General features: G+C 40.2%; 1 protein-coding gene across 41 annotated transcripts in view; it reads left to right on the top strand.

Moving 5' to 3' along the window:
- Positions 1-19,953, top strand: part of RBFOX2 (RNA binding fox-1 homolog 2) — a 287,044-nt gene that overhangs the window by 247,562 nt on the left and 19,529 nt on the right. For 21 of the 41 annotated variants that reach the window (XR_006709578.1, XM_045466964.1, XM_045466971.1 and 18 more), the window contains 6 exons: positions 1,532-1,585; positions 11,226-11,318; positions 14,136-14,196; positions 17,544-17,597; positions 17,720-17,812; positions 18,909-19,053. Coding sequence is in view for 40 of the 41 variants with exons in the window: in XM_045466964.1 (XP_045322920.1) it covers positions 1,532-1,585; positions 11,226-11,318; positions 14,136-14,196; positions 17,544-17,597; positions 17,720-17,812; positions 18,909-19,053 (500 nt within the window). In the remaining variant the exon portion in view is untranslated. The remainder of the gene's footprint in view (positions 1-1,531; positions 1,586-11,225; positions 11,319-14,135; positions 14,197-17,543; positions 17,598-17,719; positions 17,813-18,908; positions 19,054-19,953) is intronic. The other 20 variants (XM_045466967.1, XM_045466970.1, XM_045466966.1 and 17 more) reach the window with 3 other exon arrangements.

The raw sequence follows: 19,953 nt of genomic DNA, 5'->3' as shown, positions 1-19,953 counted from the left end.
CCCAAAATAAGACAGTTTCCTCTTTCCTTTATTTCCCTAATGTTCTATTAAGCGATGAAACTGGAATCGAGCCCAGAAGTCTTACTCTAGAAAACTTGGGCTCTTAGTACATGTTTTCTGATACAGATAGTAATGCTTCAACCCAATAAGAAAGCATGATTTGTTTCGCTCTTTTCATTTTTTTCACACTTCCCAAAGTCTGATTCAAAATCCAGGCAATACTGGGCGCCTGGGTGGCTCAGTAGGTTAAGCCTCTGACTTCAGATCACGTCATGATCTCATGGTCTGTGAGTTTGAGCCCTGCCTCGGGTTCTCTGCTGTCAGCACAGAGCATGTTTCAGATCTTCCGTCTTTTCTCCCTCCCTGTCCCTCTCGCGCATGTACATACACTCTCTCTTTCTCCTTTTCCAAATAAATAAACATTTTAAAATACATATATTAACATCCAAGCGACATAGATAATTGGGGTCTAGGAGTCCAGTATTCAGAGGGAGGTGTGACCGAAAAGATACCTGGAGATTTATTGCACATCTCTCCCATCAGTTCATCCGAGTATTGACTACAACAGGTAGTCTTGTCAGCTGCATACTCTCCTCCACATAACGTATGTGTTTTACGTATGCTCCCCTCCGGTCCCGTTTAGGTAGCTAAACAGGTCTTTAGGCTTTGTGTTTTTAGTTTTGTTTCATTTCCCAAATGTTAAAATATTTAAGGACCAAACAAAGCTATTACTTAAAATGCACTTGATAATGTTCATTGCCAAAATACTAAAATGGCAAATAAATGAAATCTGGTATAATGCCCACGAATGTTTAAGTACAATAGAAAACAGTGTGTAGTCTGTAGAAATGAGAACATAGGTACGTATTTATTGGCTTGGACAACTGTTCATAGCATATTAACTTAAAAAATAAAACATTTCCTTAACAATATATGCCTGAGGAAAATCTGGGAAGGCTGTATACCAGCACGGTAAGATGGCAGGTTTACAGAGGATCTGCATTTTGCTTTTCCTATTTTCCTTTTTATTTATCTGTACTTTCTGACCTTTTTTTTTTTCTTATAGTGAACATGGTTTGCTTTTATAAATTAAAAAAAAAAAAAATAGAAGAAAAATAGCCTCCAATAGTATATCTTTCTACTTAGGATTTGCTTCTTAAAAACCGGGACATTTTGAAAAATTAAAGATGCAGTAGTTAGGAAAACCCCTAGTTCTTATCCTTGGAGAAGCATGTAATAGGGTAACACTGTGCATATCTTCTGGAAACAGCTTCTGCCATACAGAGGTGGATAATGCATGAGTGGGTGGCCTGAATAAAGAATGGGAAAGGAGACATCAGCTCAGTGATAAGGAAAAATCAGAACCCAGTATTGGGACCTACCAACAAATAGAAAGTAACATGGAAGTCATATAAGAAGTGAAAAGAAAAAGAAAAGAAAAAGAAAAAAAAAGATTCCTTTTTCAGGAGAAAATACAGTGTGTGGGTAAAAAGCTGACCGTGAATAAATGTTTTTATTTTTGTCTCTGCAGCAGTTTGGCAAAATCCTAGATGTAGAAATAATCTTTAATGAACGTGGTTCTAAGGTAAGCTCCCTCTCCGCATTAAGTGTGCTTGGTTCCTTTGTAGTTTTGTTTTAAATAGTAAGTAACCAGAAAACTAAAGCTGTTTCTCAAGCCTACAGAAAGTATCCCAAGTTATCTGGTTTGGATTAGATTATCTCTAAAAATAAGCTACCACATGGCCAAACTTTATTCTAGTACTTCCTCTGGGGGAGTGAGGGGGGAGAGGAAGAGAAGTGTGGGGAGGAGGGCAGCGGTGAGGAGGGTCGGGGTAGGAGACACCAGCCCTTTATCAGACCGAAATTGCCCTAACCTGCTTATTTTTAAGGAAGAGAGAGAACACTCAAGTGAAATTCTGTATGAGAATTCTAGTGTGCATTCTACCAGAACAACCGGCTTTCAAAAATCAGACTTCGAAATGACAGACTTAGGACAAATGTGATATTTCAGCCATTTGGTTGGCTTCCTCTCTCTTTGGAATAAATTTGACAAGGCGTAAATATAGGGAGTAGTGACTCAGAAATTCGTGGTAAGCTGATTTCCCCCTTTGAGTTCTACCCAGATAGGCAAACTTTGGGATGTAGAACCCCTTTAGTGACAAATATAGTAAGTTCAGTTTTTTGCATAAGGATGACGTTAGTAACAGTGCACCATTCGATGTAGGTACTCTAAATGTGTTCTGTAGGAGAACTGAACATTTTAATACGAACTTGTTTCCCCCTCGTCATTTATTTACCATTTTAAATTACCCAATCTATATGATGTAGAATTTCCATGCACTAAAATAAGCAGCAGTGATTTTAGGAATGAGGGAATGATGAAGTCTTACAGTGGTGTTGTGAAAAAATGTTTAATGAACTGAATTTCAGAAAGTTTCATTTGACAGTTTTCTTCCTCCTCAACAAGTGAAATGCACCCCACAGGCACAACCAGCTGCGACCAAGCTTGTGAATATTTACGTTGCTATGTTCACTTCTACTTGCATTTTTAGGATAGAACAATCTTTGAGTTAATTTTTCATTTGTTTATCTCTTCCTGAACTTTGAAAATAGCCCTTGGCTATGGTTTTATCTCGAAGAATGTAACTTAAGTAAAGTTAAATAAAGCAAATAAATGAGTTAATATTTACCTCTTCAATTTCCTACTCCAAATCCACCGTACCTTGGGAATTAATAGCGTATATCTGTAGAGTCCTATATATACCTCTGCCCATCTAAACGAACACCAATGTATATACTGTTCTAATGCTCCTGATTATTATTCCCTGTATAGAATGCATCGACACTGGTAGTGTTTAATTCTGACTATAATTATTGTTAATCATTAAAGAGGTAATTATACTCTAAGCTTCCAGTTTTCAGTTAAAACAAAAAAGATTAATATGCCTATGCAGAACTTTCTCCAGCACTTAACTTGGTAAGTATTTTTAAAGTGAAATATGTTCAACCTATAGCCAGTAAAACTGTTGATGCTTGTAATTTCTTCACAGTGGATTTCTATTCCTTTGTTGTATAGTTTGCTTGTATTTTTTGTGACCTTTTTAGATACAGGGTGGAAAAATGACAGTGGTTCAAATATGTATCATAAGTACGTGAAGATTATATGCCACGCTGCTTACCCAAAGTCGTAGTTCAAATGTTTGTCGTTTTAAGTGTATGCACTTAAACTGTTTCTAACTAGACTCCAACAACGCGAAGCCCAATATGATTTCATCAGGTATTGGGAACTTGCTCCTTACCAAGAAAATAATTTGATTGAATTCTTGTGAAGCAAAGGAAATTGATCTTTCTTAAGGCTTCTTTCATTGACTTCAAAGATTTGCCTACTACCCAAAATTGTTTAATTTACCCAATTCAATTGCTTCTCCCCTGTAATTTTCATTTTTAAAGGACACAAGCCTTCCTTTCTCTTTGGGGAATCTAAAAGCCTTCTCTCCGTTTGATGCTGTGTCCTCACTGCCCCTTTTTCTTTGGGCTGCTGAAGAGTAGACAGTGTACTTAATTGGTAATTGTTCTTAAAGCACAGAATGCACAACTGCCTGGGTCTGCCTTTAAGGACACTTACAAAACCTGTCTTCATCCTTTGCCCGACTTCTTAGCTGTCACCTAAAGTTCTTTGCTGCAGTAGCTTCCCCAGAACTGTTCAGAAACTTGTTAACAGGGATTTATTTTGGAGTCAAAACCTAGGTACCTCTTCCGGATCCACCTGACATAAATTAATGAGTACTTTTCTTTCTGTAAATAAAGTTTATTTTCTCATTTCCTTTTTGTTTGTGGTTGACTATAAAATTACAACATGCCTTGAAAGGAACCGGAGATAAGGAGATTTAAGTGGTCCTATTGTGCAGTTAAGAGTTGCTCAGTCTTTTTATGAGTGCTTTTCTGTACACAAATGAGCTTTATTAAATTTTTTTTTTGAAGCAGTAAGGGAAAAACGAGTCACAAAATAATTCTGAGATAAGCGATACTTACATGTAAAACAGTTATCAGTGGAACAATTAAATAACCACAGGCCTCCAAAACAAAAAGCAACTCTTTACCATATCTTCTTCTCTATAACGAGACTGTCAGCCTACAGTTTGAGAACATACCCATCTCCAGACATAAGTGAGCACTGCCACGTTGCCTCGCCCATCCCCTCCCTGCCTTGTCAACATCCTACTGCTTCAGCTTGCCTGTAAACATGATTTCTTTGTTGTTGAGTATTTTCCTTTTTTCTTCTTCGACCTTCATATTCTGGATTGGTTTGCCTAGATTATGGAATGAACGTGTATCGCTTACATTCATACACGTACAGAAATATATGCATACCTTATTTCACGTGATTTAAAAAAATATATTTGTTAACTCCGTACTCCTTTGTAAACGCATAAAGTCAGCCGTATGTAATTTTCTGTGATTAACTAAAACAAAGGGGACTCTCCTTTGAAATCGTTCAATTAGGGTATATGGTAAAAATGCTACCCCTGCCCCAAAAATGAATACACTCAACTAGAATCTACAAAATGATTATACTGCTATGTATAACATTGTTGATTCTCCACATGTCACCAGTCATAACAAAGTATTACTTTGACAAACAGTAGAAACACGATGTATTGGTAGAGTGGCCAGAGTTCTGGCTTATCTAGGAGAGTCCCAGTCTATACTTGTTGTCTTCGTGTAATTATTACTAGTGTCCCCTTTCTCCCTCAGAGTGTTCCAGTTTGAACAACAAATCGTATTGCCCCTCCCCATATAGATTCTTCGAGTAACAGCTTTTAAAAAGCTCCCTTTTCAAAACCGTTATGAAGGAAAAACATGATTTTTAGTGACTAGACAAGAGAACAGACATAAATCATTAAGAGAGCATGGTGCTCACTACTATTCTCATGCCTTTTTTCTCACTCAATCTTAGATAGAACTCTAAAGAACGCATTGCATTCTTTAACCTGACGTTGCGTTCTCTGCTGGATACTTTCAGTGACTGAGAACGTGTTGGTTTTCAAAAAAAATTGTTTTACGTTTTTATTTAAAGTACACGTAGTTAGCACATAGTGTAATATTAGTGTCGGGTGTACAATACAGTGATTCAGCACTTTTACGGGTGCTCGTCACGACAGGTGCGCTCCTTAATCCCTGTCACCTGTTTCTCCCACCACCCCCCTCCCCTGTGATAGCCATCACTTTGTTCTTGATAGTTAAGAATCTCTTTCTTGATTTGTCTCTCTCTCTCTCCTTTTTTTCCCTTTGCTCCTTTGTTTCTCAAACTCCACATATGAGTGAGATCATATGGTATTTGTCTTTCTCTGACTTACTCAGACTTCCCACTTCTGTTCGCTATCACCCAGCCCCGTAACAGTCTGATAATTACCAGGCTTATTAAGTAAAGAAATACACACATTCTAAAATTTTTTTTTAATGTTTTTATTTATTTTTGAGACAGAGACAGAGCATGAGCAGGGGAGGGGCAGAGAGAGAGGGAGACACAGAATCGGAAGCAGGCTCCAGGCTCTGAGCTGTCAGCACAGAGCCCAACACGGGGCTTGAACTCACGGACCGTGAGATCATGACCTGAGCTGAAGTCGCCCGCCTAACTGACTGAACCACCCAGGCGCCCCAGAAATACACACATTCTAATGTTTATACTTTCCATAAAGTTTGGTCGGCATACTTTTGGTATAGTTGTGGCTCGAAGGGCCATGTGTCGTAACTGCTAAACGTAGGAGCTCTTTACTTGTACAAACAGTGCCAATTATTAAGTTCACTAAAGGACACAAAATAGAGCGCAGCGACAATTACTGAGATTTCCAGCAAGTTTTTAGCTAACGTGTTCTCATTACTTCTCTCAGGTGGATTTCTGGAATGATGGGATCTTGATTTGGGTTAGGCTTCGGTTTAGGCTGGAGTCAGGGAAGATAAAACCTCTAATCCCATCCCCAGACACAAGTAACGTGCTGTAATTTCTTGCCTGTTTCCCTGGATTTTAATTTCATGCAAAGGGAAATTATTCATTTCTTTCAAAATATGATCAAAAGACTGTCTTTGAAATTGTACTAACTAGGCCTTTGCTTTTCAGTAAAATTTGATAGGCGAAATGGTTTTCATTATACTTAAAACTGAGTTAACAGTGCATGTATTTCCAAAGGGCTTAGTTTGTTTTCTTTTGTTACCATCTTATGGGTTTTAGTTTTATTTTTCTTTCATTTATTTTTTTTAACTTCTGTGTTCTGGCCATACCCAGGAGAACGTCTGCTTTTGATTTCTCCCTTAAAACTTACATGGTAAATTTTTCTTTCTCATTCTTCTGAGATGGAAAAACTCAAAGATTATCCACATTTAAGAATATTTTGACAGTGCTCGTCCTGTGGCTTGTTATTTATTGCAGCCTGAGGCCAGGCTAAAAAGGTGGCAGTTACTCGGGCTCCTGTCGGCCCTTGATGATAAGTGGGCGTGATAAGTGTTTGTCACGCTCAGTAGAAGTTTTGACCACAGCCCTACTCCCTCCCTCCCAAGAAACACACCATTCCTCAGTTTTCAAAAGACAGCGAAGATAGCTGGTAAATCACTAATAGAACACTGATATATTTAAATTATTAACACAGAAAAACTTTGGGAACTGAGAGGTGTAGGTTATACAGGATAGAGCGTAGAGACCTGTGTCGTCCAGCAGAAGTGGCCAGACTGAGCGCTTGGAACATGGCGTCTAAATTCAGATCTGCTTTTAGTGTAGAATACACACTGCTCTCAAAGACTGACCAGAAAAAAAGGAATATTGAACATCTCCCTGATGTTTTTGTATTGATGTCATGTCGAAATGATAGCATGTTGCATATATGTTATCTTGAATAAAAATACGTTACTGAAGTTGCTTTCATTTTTTTTTTTTTTTTTACTTTTTTAATGTGCCTAGGGGAATATTTAGAATTACCTATTGACTTGGGTTATATTTCTGTCTGATAGGACTGGTATAGACAAACATGTCGACATCTTTTTTTTTTTTTTTTTTTAATTAAAAACAGAAGTCTACTAAAAGTTTACTTTTTGTTTATCTGGTTTCTGTCTTCTTAAACCTGAAGTATTCACTCTTGTGAAGAATTTGAGATTAAATCTCAGTTCGACTTTGTGGCTGTTCTGACTGGTCATTATGTGTTCCTGATTGATACATTATATAATCATTTTGAAGCTCTTCTAAGGAAGAAGTGTTAGGTTTAGACATAATTTTATTAAGTTTTTTCTTTTCAAAGCAAGAGACCCAAGACTTAATGTGAATTAGATTTCCGAGAATGAAGGGACATTAAAACATAATTTCATTTAAGCATATTTTCCTGTTAGTAATTTTGTAAGCCTGGATAATCTGTGAATATCTTTAGCTCAATTCCTGGCACATTTTCAAAACTGTGAAATTTTACTGAAGGAATGGTACATTAAATTTTTTTTTCTCAAGCAGGGTGCCTGGATGATTCAGTCGGTTAAACGTCCAACTTCGGCTCAGGTCATGATCTCACAGTTCGTGGGTTCAATCCCCATGTCACGCTCTGTGCTGACAGCACAGAGCCCATTTCCGATCCTCTGTCCCCTCTCTCTCTGCCCCTCCCCGATTCATGCTCTCTCAAAACTAAATAAACTTCTAAAAAGTTTTTTTCAAGCTTTGAGTTAACATCTTTGAAACCAAATTGTAGTTAAGTTGATGGAAAATCACCTCTCTAAAGTTTCAACATGAGAGGAAAGTATTAAAGAACAGTGCTCTAAAAATACTGTTTATACTTCTTACCTCCCTAATCACAGACTTCTGAGATGTATATTTCCTATTGCTTCTGAACAAAGTATCACAAAGTCTGTGGCTTAAAAACACAGACAAGTACTATCTTACAGTTCTGGAGGTCAAGGTGTTACAGGGCTGCATTCTTTCGGGCGGCTCTAAGGAATAATCCACTCCTTGCCTTTTCCAGCTTCTGGAGGCGACCCGAATTCCTTGACCTATAGCCCCACTTCGATCTTCAAAGCCAAAAATGGCCAGTCCAGTCTTTCTCAGGCTGCTACACTCTGTCTGATTCTGGCCCCCATCTTCCCCCCCTCTTTAATTTAGAAGCACCCATTTAATTTAATTTAGTGATTACATTGGGCTCACCTGAATAATCCAGGATAATCTCCCTATCTCAAGATCATTAATTGAATCACATCTGCAAAATCCCTTTTGCCAGGTAAGGTAGTAACATTCACAGGTTCCAGGGATTAGGGCGTGGACAACTTTGGGGGGGCATTATTCTGCCTGCCACAAAGCCTGTTTATCTACAAAGGAAAGAAAGAAATCTTACCTCTGCTTCGTATCAGGAAGTCCCGAAGTATCAGCAAGACCTTCCTCCTCCTTTAGGTAAAGATGCTTGTGAAGATTGCTTTATGTAATACATTTTTGGTATCTAGATGAGCATTTCCTTTGGAATATAAGCACTTTTCTTTATAAGACATTTGAAAGTGAAATTTTGTTCCAGAATATTAAAGTCCTTATTGAGAAAATCTTAACACAAGCAGACTTTGATGTTAAACGTTGTCATTTGCTGGCTGTAAAACGTCCGTGCTCGTGACACCACCCTGCGTTCTTGTGGATGTTATTACATCACAGGCGTCCCATCAACACAATACAGAGAGGAGGATCACAGAACACATTTAGCAATTAGATTTGAAAAAGGAAACTACAAGGATTTTAAGACTCGGGTCGTTTAGTTAATAGGATACTGAACTTTGGTTTCAAAGCTTAATTTCTCCTTTTCTTCCCATTAGCTGTAGGAAGAAGGCCTTGTTGATGCTTGGGTAACTTAACACGGTTTGACGGGCTTTCTTTATGTTAAAAGTAAAACCAACAGATTGGTCCTTTCTACCCCCTGGTTGTATCTAAAAGACAAGTCTGTGAGTGTGTGGGTGTGTAGATACAGTCATAATGCTAACACTAAAAACCTAGGTAGTAGTCTCCACATCATCTGTTATCCAGCTACTAGCGTATAATTTATTAACTTAACCCAAGGCATATAATGTTTGAGACTCTGAGGATCCGTTGGAATACAGTTTTAATACTACTGCAGTGTGATAGAAAACCTCCTCACTGTGACCTTTCTTGCAAGGTTTTTTTCTGTTGGAGGACTCTCCAGGATTGGAGAGCTGGCTTCCTGTGTTCAGCAGATGCCAGTGTGATGACAAACCGTGCTGTCACTTAGGAACTTGAGATCCAACACGACACCTCCAGTTGTTGATGTGGCTATAACACATTTGTATCAAAATGTGTTTCTGAAAATGTGTTTCCATTGATATTTTCAGCATACTTACATCTTTAAGGAAAGTATTAATTAACCCCATAGTACCTCGGTACATAGGACGTTTTCTGTCAGCTCAGCTTTGCATTTTCTAGAGTATTTGTGGTGATATCCAAATTACAGGCAGAAATAATCCATTGGGATCCTCCGTGGATCGCCACCCAACCATATAATCAGAACGCAAAGTAATCAGAGCCTTCAAAATGACGGGAGTTGCTTTTGTGAAATCTTTTTTTTTTTTTTTGACGTATTTGTTTATTTTGAGAGAGAACAAGCCGGGGAAGAGCAGAGAGGGAGAGAGAACCCAAGCAGGCTCTGCATCATCCACGCAGAACCCGACACAGGGCTCAGTCCCATGAACTGCAAGATCATGACTTGAGCGTAAATCAAGAGGCAGACACTTAACTGACTGAGCCACCCGGTGCCCCTGCTTTCGTAAAATCTTACAGAACAATGCATACCATTTACCATCCCAGATAAGAACCTGTTTTATATGTATATGGAAATGCTCATCATGGAGAACAGCAGAGCTTCAGTAAAAATAAATAACAAGTGAAGGGTTCCAGGTTGTCCTACCGTGGAATGTTCAAAGAATGCCAGAGGGACAGTGAAGCTATTGAGAAGTTAGCACTTTCCCAAAAAATCCTAAGAATTTCCTACTCATAGATGTAAATAGCTTGAGAGAAGGTGATAGTTACAGAGTAGAAAGATAAGGACAAAGTGCCTAGGAGGCAACGGATACAGTGCTTGATGAGAGAGTCACGTAAGTATATAGTGAATCCTGGTGATTTTGACGGAGAATTTTCAGATAAATGTGAACATAGGAGTAAGTGGGTTGACCCCCTGGCTCCTGGTTTGTCTACTTAATGAAGAAAAGCTCCATACGATTTATTTGTGTACAGTGCACAAATAAATTAATTCTAACTCTGAGCAGCAGCTGCATTGCTGTTTTCTGGTATTCTTTTCGTGGCGAATAGTGTACAACTGATGTCACTAACCTAGATCTCATTCCCACTGCCTTTTGATGGTTCCTTTTTTCCCCTCTGTACGGAAAATCACTAATACATTCAGTAGCAGATGTCAGCTTCAACAAGTGTATAATTTAGGCAGATTCGGATAAGCTCTTTTCTGGAACTCAGCTGAACCTATTTTTACTCTGAGTGCCAGTCATAATTGACTGCCCCCTGCTTAGTGATATTTTCATTAGCTTAGATGAACACAGGTGCTCTCGTCTTCCACACCCAGTACCTACAGAATTGTAGACCAAGACTGTTTTTTCAATTATTCTGTCCCCAGAGGAATTGTGGTGATACAAGCAATAGGCAGAGTGGGGCTAGAATGATGAGCTCTCCTAAAAAAAAAATCTCTTTATACAGCGAATGCCCCTAAATATAAGGTTTCGTGTAGAAGCTGCTGGGGAATGGCAGACTTAATTATGTGATTTTGTTTTTAGTGGTACGTAAAGGGACGTGTGTATTAACAGCATGAATTGAAAGAGAAAGAACACTTAAAAAAAAAAAAAAAAAAGTGCAGATTCTTGGTGAAATGGTTTGACCCGAGTAACTCTAAACCTTAATTTTGGTCTGGCCTCACATGCTTTATGTTTTACTTTATTATTGTTACTGTTGTTAATTACATTATCATTATTATTGTTGTTGTTGCCATTATTATTACTATTATTATTACTACTACTACTGCTACAGTTCTTTATTCTTTTATTGGATTTAATTTCCCTTCACAAAATATGCATGGGCCAAAAATGTGACTAGTACTGCCAATGTGGGTTTCATACTGTGATATTTTTTCTCTGTTTACCAAGAGATCAGTATTTCAATATAACGATACGCATGTTTTCCCCCCTTCTCCCGCTGCATGCAGGGATTCGGGTTCGTAACTTTCGAGAATAGTGCTGATGCAGACAGGGCCAGGGAGAAATTACACGGCACCGTGGTAGAGGGCCGTAAAATCGAGGTGCATGTCTTCAATAATTCAATTTCCGGTTTATATTTTTATTTCTCTCTTTCGTGTACTGCCCCCCTTATTTCACATTCGGAACCCTGTCTCGTTGTCTGTGTGTCTGCACACACGTGTATGTGTGTACGTGTCTCTCTGTCCTTCACCTTCTTGCACTAAAATGTGTACAAATAACCCTTCTACCCTCCTTCCCTCAGTTTTCAGTTGTGCGGGGGTTTTCATTTTGATTTACTTGTGTGCGTGTCTATGTGTATTTGTTTTTCATTTACTTTTTTCCTCCGAAATGTTCATCCTTCTGCTCTCTTGATTTTTTTCCTTTGCTTCAGTTTGCGAGACTCCATGTGAATACCTGTGATCAGGCCAAAACGAAACTAACTTTGTAAATGTCTAAAAACAATCCAGCTTACGACATTGTGTCCTGTATTGAATCAAAGATCCAGCCAGTATCCCCTTGTCAGGAGGCCAGTTCGCCTCCATGTGCGTGTGATAAGGAATTTAGAAGACCTTAGAGGTTGTGGGGGCGGGGGAGAAGGAACCCAAATCTCATGGGGTTTTTGAATATATTTAATGTCAAGAATGTCAACCATGAATGGATAAAATCCTCCGACTGAGGCTTTGACGGCTGCCTGGCGAACGTGCTGTTCCGTGTTCGTATCAGCCACCTGGTGTTCACCAGCCCTTTTGAACAACGCAGTGAAGGTTAACTGGCCCCTTTCCCCTTGCCCAGTTTTTTAAAGTATTGAAATATAAAAGCCACCATTTTGAGTAAGATGTCTGCATATTTTGCTTTCTCCCTCCCTTTCCAATGGTTTAGCATTTAGGGCCCTTCACTTGACTCCCTCTTTCCATGGTAACTATACACAATGCTGGCGATGGTGCCCGTGGGCGGTAAGTGAAACAAAGCACTAGAGAAGAAGCTTTTTAAATTGTTAATTACAAAACAATTAAATAAGAAAGAAAAAGTCCATCTGCCATCTCACATTAACACTACAAAATGTGATTTGACTTGTTCCTCTCCCTTTTCCTTTCCCCTTTTTATTTTCAATGCTGTTGAGTAATGCCGCCTGGACTTTGGATGTACATATTGTTTGTAGCAGTCTGAGCTGTTTGATTACTGACGTCATGGTGATTTTTTTCCCCCTTGCACATCTTACTCAGAGTTCCTGAACTCCAAGTTTGGCTGGTTTTATTAATGCACTCCCTGCCCCTACTTCCTTTCCTCTTCCCCAGACCTCTGTTTGTAGCTCTGACTGTCCTCTCCTTGCCCTTGACAGCTCTCTTTCCTGCCCATGATACCCCTCCGCGCCCCCACTCTCTCTTTTCTTTCCCCCTCCCCTGCCTTGCTGTGTTCTCTCTCCCCGAGTTCGGCTCCCATCCTTCTCCCTCGGCCGCTCCCGCCCCTTCCCTCTGTTACCTGCAGCTGTTGGGTCTTTGCTGACTGGTGGTTTCTGATTGGTTCTGGCCATTTTCCTGTTAGTGCTTGGGTGCTTTCTGCTCTAGCAGCTAGTGTCCGCTCTGACCCCCTTCTAATCCTTGTCTGTAAGAACCTCGCTCTTCACTCTCTCCCTTCTTTCCAAAACTGATTGTTTTTTTCTTTCTTTTATTTGTGTGTGTGTGTTTTAACTGCATGCTCTCAGTCTCATCATTGTTGTATCCCATTCTTTCTTTTTAAATGTGAAATGTTTATGTTATTTGGTGGCTCAAACTCGAGTAAATGGAGTTTCTTTTCCTCACAAAGGAAGATTACCACTATGCAAATCCGAAAAGACATCTCAAGATGTGTTTTGATTCCAGTTCCACCTAAAATTGGTCTCTCCATAACACAGATTTGACACCATCCAAACTTAACTGTAACGTAAATCCCCAGAGGCGAAGTAAGACGTTTCTGTTTGATGTGTTTTGTAATTCTTTTGAAAGCTGGCCTGTTTAATGACCTGATGGCACGGTACACAGTCAGGTTCTGTGGTGACTTTGCACCCTCCTTGCAAGAGCTTTAAGCTGGTTCTGACACTGGGCTGCAGTTTTCTGGCTTCGAAGCTCCATTCGTCTCTTCCTCATCTTTGTAACATCTACTCACCCTAGCACTGAGAATGCTCTAAATTACGCAGTTCTGTAATGAGGGTGGACAGTACCATAAAACAAAAGAAACATAAAAGAACTGAAGAAATAAGGCTTAAGTGCCTAATTTAAAAGCCTTCTGAAAACATTGTTCTTCAATGGATAGACCACATAGTCTAGAAAATTCAGAACGGTCCTGAAGCTGGTCAGCATGGGAATCTAAGTTCTGATATCTTTTTTCTTTTTTTAACCTCAAACAGCAAAATCTTAAACATCAAAAGTGCTGAACATGAGAACGGGTGAAATCCATAGATTTATTTTCTTATCTTCCTGTAAATCTATTTCCTGACCCATGTGGCAAGCCTCTGTTTTACTAATGAACTTCAAAGTTCATGTGCAAACAGAGTTGTTTCCAATTTATTTTTTTTCCATAATTCAGAGGCTTCTCTATTTAAGAGATCTCCAAAGAACTTGGCAAGTGTGTCTTTTCTTTGGAGTACTTAGTGGTAAAATAGCCCTAGTTTTCCATTTGGAGACTAAGAAACTGCATTTTACTCTTGTTAGCCTCATTTAATAAACACTTTAATTAAAATATGATATATTAATTTTTATATTGCTATATTAATTGTTGAAATCAATATTTTTCTGAAATTTACATTTTATTAAACTGAGTGCTGTGTTACTGGATGAGCAACTCCGTGTTCCCTAACGTGGTCTCCTTTCTCCCTGCCCCTTCTTTCTCCTTTGTATTTTTAGGTGAATAATGCTACAGCACGCGTAATGACCAATAAGAAGATGGTCACACCATATGCAAATGGTAAGAGATTACGCCTCATCTTCAGAAGGATGTCATTTGTTCTTGTATTAATACAGGAACTTTTTATACTCCTCAAAGAATCTCAGTTTCAGTCTTAAGGCAGCTTGTTTAATGAACATGGAAGTATTTTCTTTACCTAGGAGAATAGTTTATTTCTGCAAATTAGCTTCTTTTCTTAGAGCTAAGCTAAGTTTTTAAGTTATTGAGCTGTAATGGTCTCAGTAAAGTTCATCTGACGCACAGCGTGAACACATCATTTGAGGTTACCTGTTAACCCAATGGGGGATCCCACTAAGGCACCCTCACTTAGAGCTGCTGTAGTCGTTCGTGATATGTTAGGCTTGTCCGTAATAGGTGCCCACCACTGCTCACTTTCACTACTGACTCCTGCCCGCTCCTGAGCATGAGTGGACTAATTCTTGACCCCTTGCCCTCCTTTTAAGGGTATGCTCTGAGAGAAAAGTCGTGGCGCGCGTGCGCATTTTCTATTTTCTGTCCCGTGACCCCATGCTATATAGTGGGTTTCATAAATGTTTCTCATTGAGAAGGAAACATTGTGAATATTTTGCTTAACAAAAACAGAACCCTTCCATCACTCGTCAGTCTAATCTGGACTCACGTTATCTAAATGAGCTGGAGCTTAATTTGAATCTGCCGTACAAGCAGTGGTTTTGCCAGCTGTGTTCTACGGGGCCACTTGGGGAGGGTGGAAAGGAAGCCCATGAATGGGGTCTTGAGACCTCCAGCAACTTCTCATTTTCCGTTGTGTACCTCAGCGTTCTGCATAAAATTTTATCTAGAGCCAAATGGGGTGTTTTCTGCTGTTTTGTAAAAGTTCGAATCTACTGCTAGAGTATGACAATATGTGCTGGTGATGTCTTAAATCAAGGATAAGTATCTTAGTCTATTCCATGATGTCTTCAATAGATAGATTTAGCCCAGCTTTTCAAACAGATGGTACAAATCAGCATAATTTGCATTTATTGGCCTAACTTACATTTTCCCTACCCATTTTATCAATGGTACATCATGTGATACCACCACCTCCCCCTTTACCTCTTGATATTTTTTCACTGCCATCACAAAAACAGACGTTTCTGCAATGTTTGTTTGTTTGTTTGTTTGTTTGTTGAGAGAGAGCGGGAGACACAGAATCCGAGGCAGGCTCCAGGCTCCTAGCTGTCGGCATAGAGCCTGACGCAGGGCTCAAACTGGCGAACCACGAGATCATGACCTGAGCTAAAGCCACTCAACCAACTGAGCCACCCAGGCGCCCCAGAGTTTCTGCAATTTTGATAATAACCCAGTGTAAACAACATAGGAAGGAGAGGCAAAGTGTGTCAGATTTCCTATAAATCCAGGGAAGACAGGGTGATAGAAAGAGTTGCCAACTGGAATTCGGAAGACAGAAATTCTACTTCTAGATTTGACTCTTCATTTTGTCCTTGGGCCCATCTTTTTTAAAGCTGATTCTGTTTTCATCACTATGAATTGGCAGTCACAGAATTTGAGCCCCTGAAGGCTCTGTAGAAGTCATCCAACCCAACCTTCTTAGTCTATTATTTAGGAAATTAAGCCCAGAGAAGGATAGTACTTACTTGCGGTCCCAGATAGATGTCGCACCTGTCTTACCTCTCTCCGGGTTTTGTGAAGGTCAAAACTACTTTGTAAATTGTACAGAACTAAAACATTTCTGAAGTATTATTGACAGCATACCATTATATGCCATTATTAACGTGTATTATTACTTCCAGGAATGCTTAAATAACCATACCATTGGTAGGAAAGAAAAGAATCGCTTTTTGAATATTATTCTAAATTAATATTCAAGCCTTAGTGGAGCCAAACTTTATTTATTTATTTTTCTTAATCTTTATTTTTGAGAGAGAGAGAGAGCCAGAGCGCAAGTGGGGGAGGAACAGAGAGAGGGAGACACAGAATCCGAAGCAGGCTCCAGGTTCCGAGCACAGAGCCCGATGCGGGGCTCGAACCCACCAACCATGAGATCATGACCTGAGCCAAAGTCGGATGCCCAACCGACTGAGCCAAACTTTAGAACCCTGCGGCTGCTTGTGGTTAGAGCTTCTGATAAGAGTGCTCTGTGCCTTCTGGTGAATTCTCAGTCAGCAGTGTAGTTTACGTTGGTTGGAATCACTTGATTTGTCTGACATTGGAGAACATTTGTGTTCTTCCAGCTTCAGTAGGATTTGAATACAGATATTTGCCCAGTTTTTATATGAAATAATGAGGAGACCTCACCATCTATGAGCACATAAAATAACAGAGGATTGGATTGGTTCAGAATGAATGGGTTTTCTCCTAAGTACAGTCTCTCGTCTTTCAGAAAAATAATGGCACATTTTTTTTTGCTTATTTATGTGTAAAAATCAATAAATGTCTACTGATTAAAGTGTTCGTATGAGATTCTGTGTACTCTGTAACTCTCGGTGGGCAACAATACTTTTTTTAACACCTGCTACATTTCTATAAATATAAAAAACGGGAATGAAGAAATAAAATTGACATCAAAGCTAATTCTGGGAATACTTCAAAGTTTATAATTGTTTAAGCTAATGTTCAACAGCAATCTAGTATCCGTTTGTTAAAATGACTGATTAACTTAAGTGTGTTTATTACAAACGGACATCCCAAGACATGCATGAAGTTGGGGATGTACCTTGAATTTTATCACTGTATGTCTCTTCTTGTTGACTGGCTGAGGTTAACTACAACAAAATCCCAGTAGTAAATCCCAAAGAAAGGGAATTTCAGCTTTACCCAGGTTTCCATCAGTGTGGTATACTTGAACACGGAGTTGAAGATCAGCTCAAATGTGATTTCAAATTTGAATTATAAAGTAACTAGAGTAGTAGACTGTGTTAAGATGGCATATAAGAGAGTGCCATCACAGTACCCCTTCCCCACTCACACGCTGTCTCTCTGTCTCTTAAAAGTAAATAAACATTAAAAAATAAACAAACAAACTCAGGTGTGGGGGAGCCTGGGTGGCTCAGTCGGTCAGGCGTCTGACTCTCGCTTTTCGGCTCAGGTCATGATCTCGTGGTTTCGTGAGTTCAAGCCCTGGGATTGGGATTCTCACTCTCCCTCTTTCTGCCCCTCTCCCCGCTTGTGCTGTCTCTCTCAAAATAAATAAATAAACTTTACCAAAAAAATACCCTGGTATGGAAGTGTCCTGACCTTCTCACGTAACCCCCCAGCTGGCACTCTCCAACGGGTAAAAGTAAATGCAGAGATATCTGAAGCCAGCTTGCACATGCACCAGTCGGTCCTTTTCACCGTGCTCCTTACATGGACTTAAGTGCTCACTGTCCTCTCTTCCGTTTCAGGTTGGAAATTAAGCCCCGTGGTGGGAGCTGTATATGGCCCTGAGTTATATGCAGGTAGTACCATGTTGATTTTTCCATTCGTGCTGTTTAACTGCCAAAACATGTGTTGCTTTTCACCTTGCTCTTCCTTTGTAATCTTTTTGCATTTCTTAATTTTTTTTTTTTAACGCAACCAGCCTCCAGCTTTCAAGCAGACGTGTCCTTAGGCAATGATGCAGCAGTGCCCCTATCAGGAAGAGGGAGTATTAACACTTACATTCCTTTAATCAGTAAGTAGCCTATGTTGGCCTGGCGTGGAGTTTTGACTGTTGCGAGTAAAGAGTGATGTGTGCTAGTGTTCCCCTCACCCCCACCCCAGGTAGAGCACATAACTGAAAAGGAGGTGTTCTCGAGAGAGTTCGGTGCTATTACAGTGCCCTGGCCTTGCTCCACCGGTGTTAGAATCTCTCTGACCAGATATTAAGAGCGCCATGGAGCATAAACACTTGGAAACGGCAGAGGGGGTAAGGCCATGTGAGCAACAGTTTAGTCTGCTCTCGACAGTAAAGAAAACAAGACATGGGTATTGACAGAATGGGTTATACGTGTTCTCTGCCAGTCAGTTTTGGGCCCTCAGTAGAACATCGCTCAGAAGCACCTCTAGTATTCATGATTATTCTCAGTTCCGTTGAAACCTCTGAAGTCCTCCGGACCTGAGCCATTTTCCTCCAGCGAAAGGTAAAATTAAAAAGAGCTCAGTGAATGTGGAATAAATGTCGGTATGTGCTTTCCAGAGGATAGCACATTTAAAATAGGTTTTTAGAAACTGTCTGCCTCCCTGAAGGATACAAGTAGTTTCCCTCTCCCCTGACATTTCTGGATTAAAACGTTTTGGATAAAAGAATAAAGTGGACTAATGAAATGTCTAAAGATTACTGTGTGCCTTGGAGGTTGGCACCGCGTACAAACACAAAAGAATATTCTTACGAAGAAGAATTACTCTATGCCCATAATAACGTGTGGAAACAAGATTAGCAATGGGCCAGTTAAAGAGTTTGTATCAGTCAATTTAAACTGCCGCCCCCCCCCCCCCCGCCTTAAGTGAAAAGTCTCTTATTCCGGCACTGGTTCTCGGACCTTCTCGACCTGTTTCTCACCAGCTTGCACTGTAACGCCAGGGCTGGGAAGGAGCAGAGTGCGCTCACTCAAGATTGGTGACGAACAGAGAGAGCATGGCATCATTAGCCTTTGCGTGTTGGGTCTCTCCATTTCTTTCTCAGGAAAGATGTGGTACATATCTTTGAACCTTTGCTGGAATCGGTTCAAAGCCGGTTGTGATTGTAGCCCTGCTGTTGAATGCAAGTTGACATTCCTGTCATATTTTGGGTCTCCCTTTAGTTCCTGGCTTCCCTTACCCGACTGCAGCCACCACGGCGGCCGCCTTCAGAGGAGCCCATCTGAGGGGCAGAGGGCGGACGGTCTATGGGGCAGTCCGAGCGGTACCTCCAACAGCCATTCCCGCCTATCCAGGGTAAGCATTAGATTCCAAAATAAGCAGCTGGACAGAAAAGAATACCATGGCCCTCTCACACCTTCTGGGACGTTGCCGTGCCACATTGTAGAGATTCTCTGAATATTTGCAAATTACTGGATTAGATGGCAAGAACCAAAATATACCATCGTCAGAATGTGACCAAATACCGATGCATTATATAAATCTTCATTTCGGCCACCTTAAGCCCTCACGGCTTAAGACAGCAGCCAGAACTGTCTTGTGTTTACTAGCAGTGTGTTGGCATGCAGTTCACTCAGCATCGCACGAATGTGGATTAACACTCCTGCAGAGAACCGAAATAGGAGCTCCAGATTGTAGTACAAGACCGCATCTGCTGTGTTCACCCCCTTGTCACCACCCTGTGTTGGGGCCGAGGCTGCCACGTTGCCCTCCCTTTTGGTTTCACTGCCTGGGTGGTGAACAGCAGAACTAGTTACCCACAATGGATTTGCTTTCTTTGTAGGAGACGGATTAAAAGAGGTTAATTCAAAGATGAACCAAGTCCAATTGAATCCAGGGAGAAAGGGAGAAGTAGGAAGAATTAAACTACAGTTGGCTTCTGAATGATGGTAAAACAGCTGATATAGCGGAGCATCCTTCACCCTTTGATTTTTGTATGGAGGGTGCCTCATGCAGTGGAATGATTCCATAGCAACAAATAAATCCTTTGCTACTGAATGGGGGAGAAGGAGTGAAGGTGACAGGTTTTGTCTCCACGTGTTTCTCGGTGCCAGCCGCAAATGTATATTTTTATACGGAGTCGACTTCTAGAAGTTAGTTGTCCCGAGGACTTTCCTTTCTTCAAAGATGTGACCTTTGTGTTCTCCATCTTTTCTCTGCCTCTGACAGGTTTTTTCCATATTCTCTCCGAGGAGT

The sequence above is a fragment of the Leopardus geoffroyi genome, chromosome B4 (genome assembly GCF_018350155.1).
Source record: "Leopardus geoffroyi isolate Oge1 chromosome B4, O.geoffroyi_Oge1_pat1.0, whole genome shotgun sequence".
NCBI classification, from domain to species: Eukaryota; Metazoa; Chordata; class Mammalia; order Carnivora; family Felidae; genus Leopardus; species Leopardus geoffroyi.
This window is presented reverse-complemented; position numbering and strand designations above follow the sequence as displayed.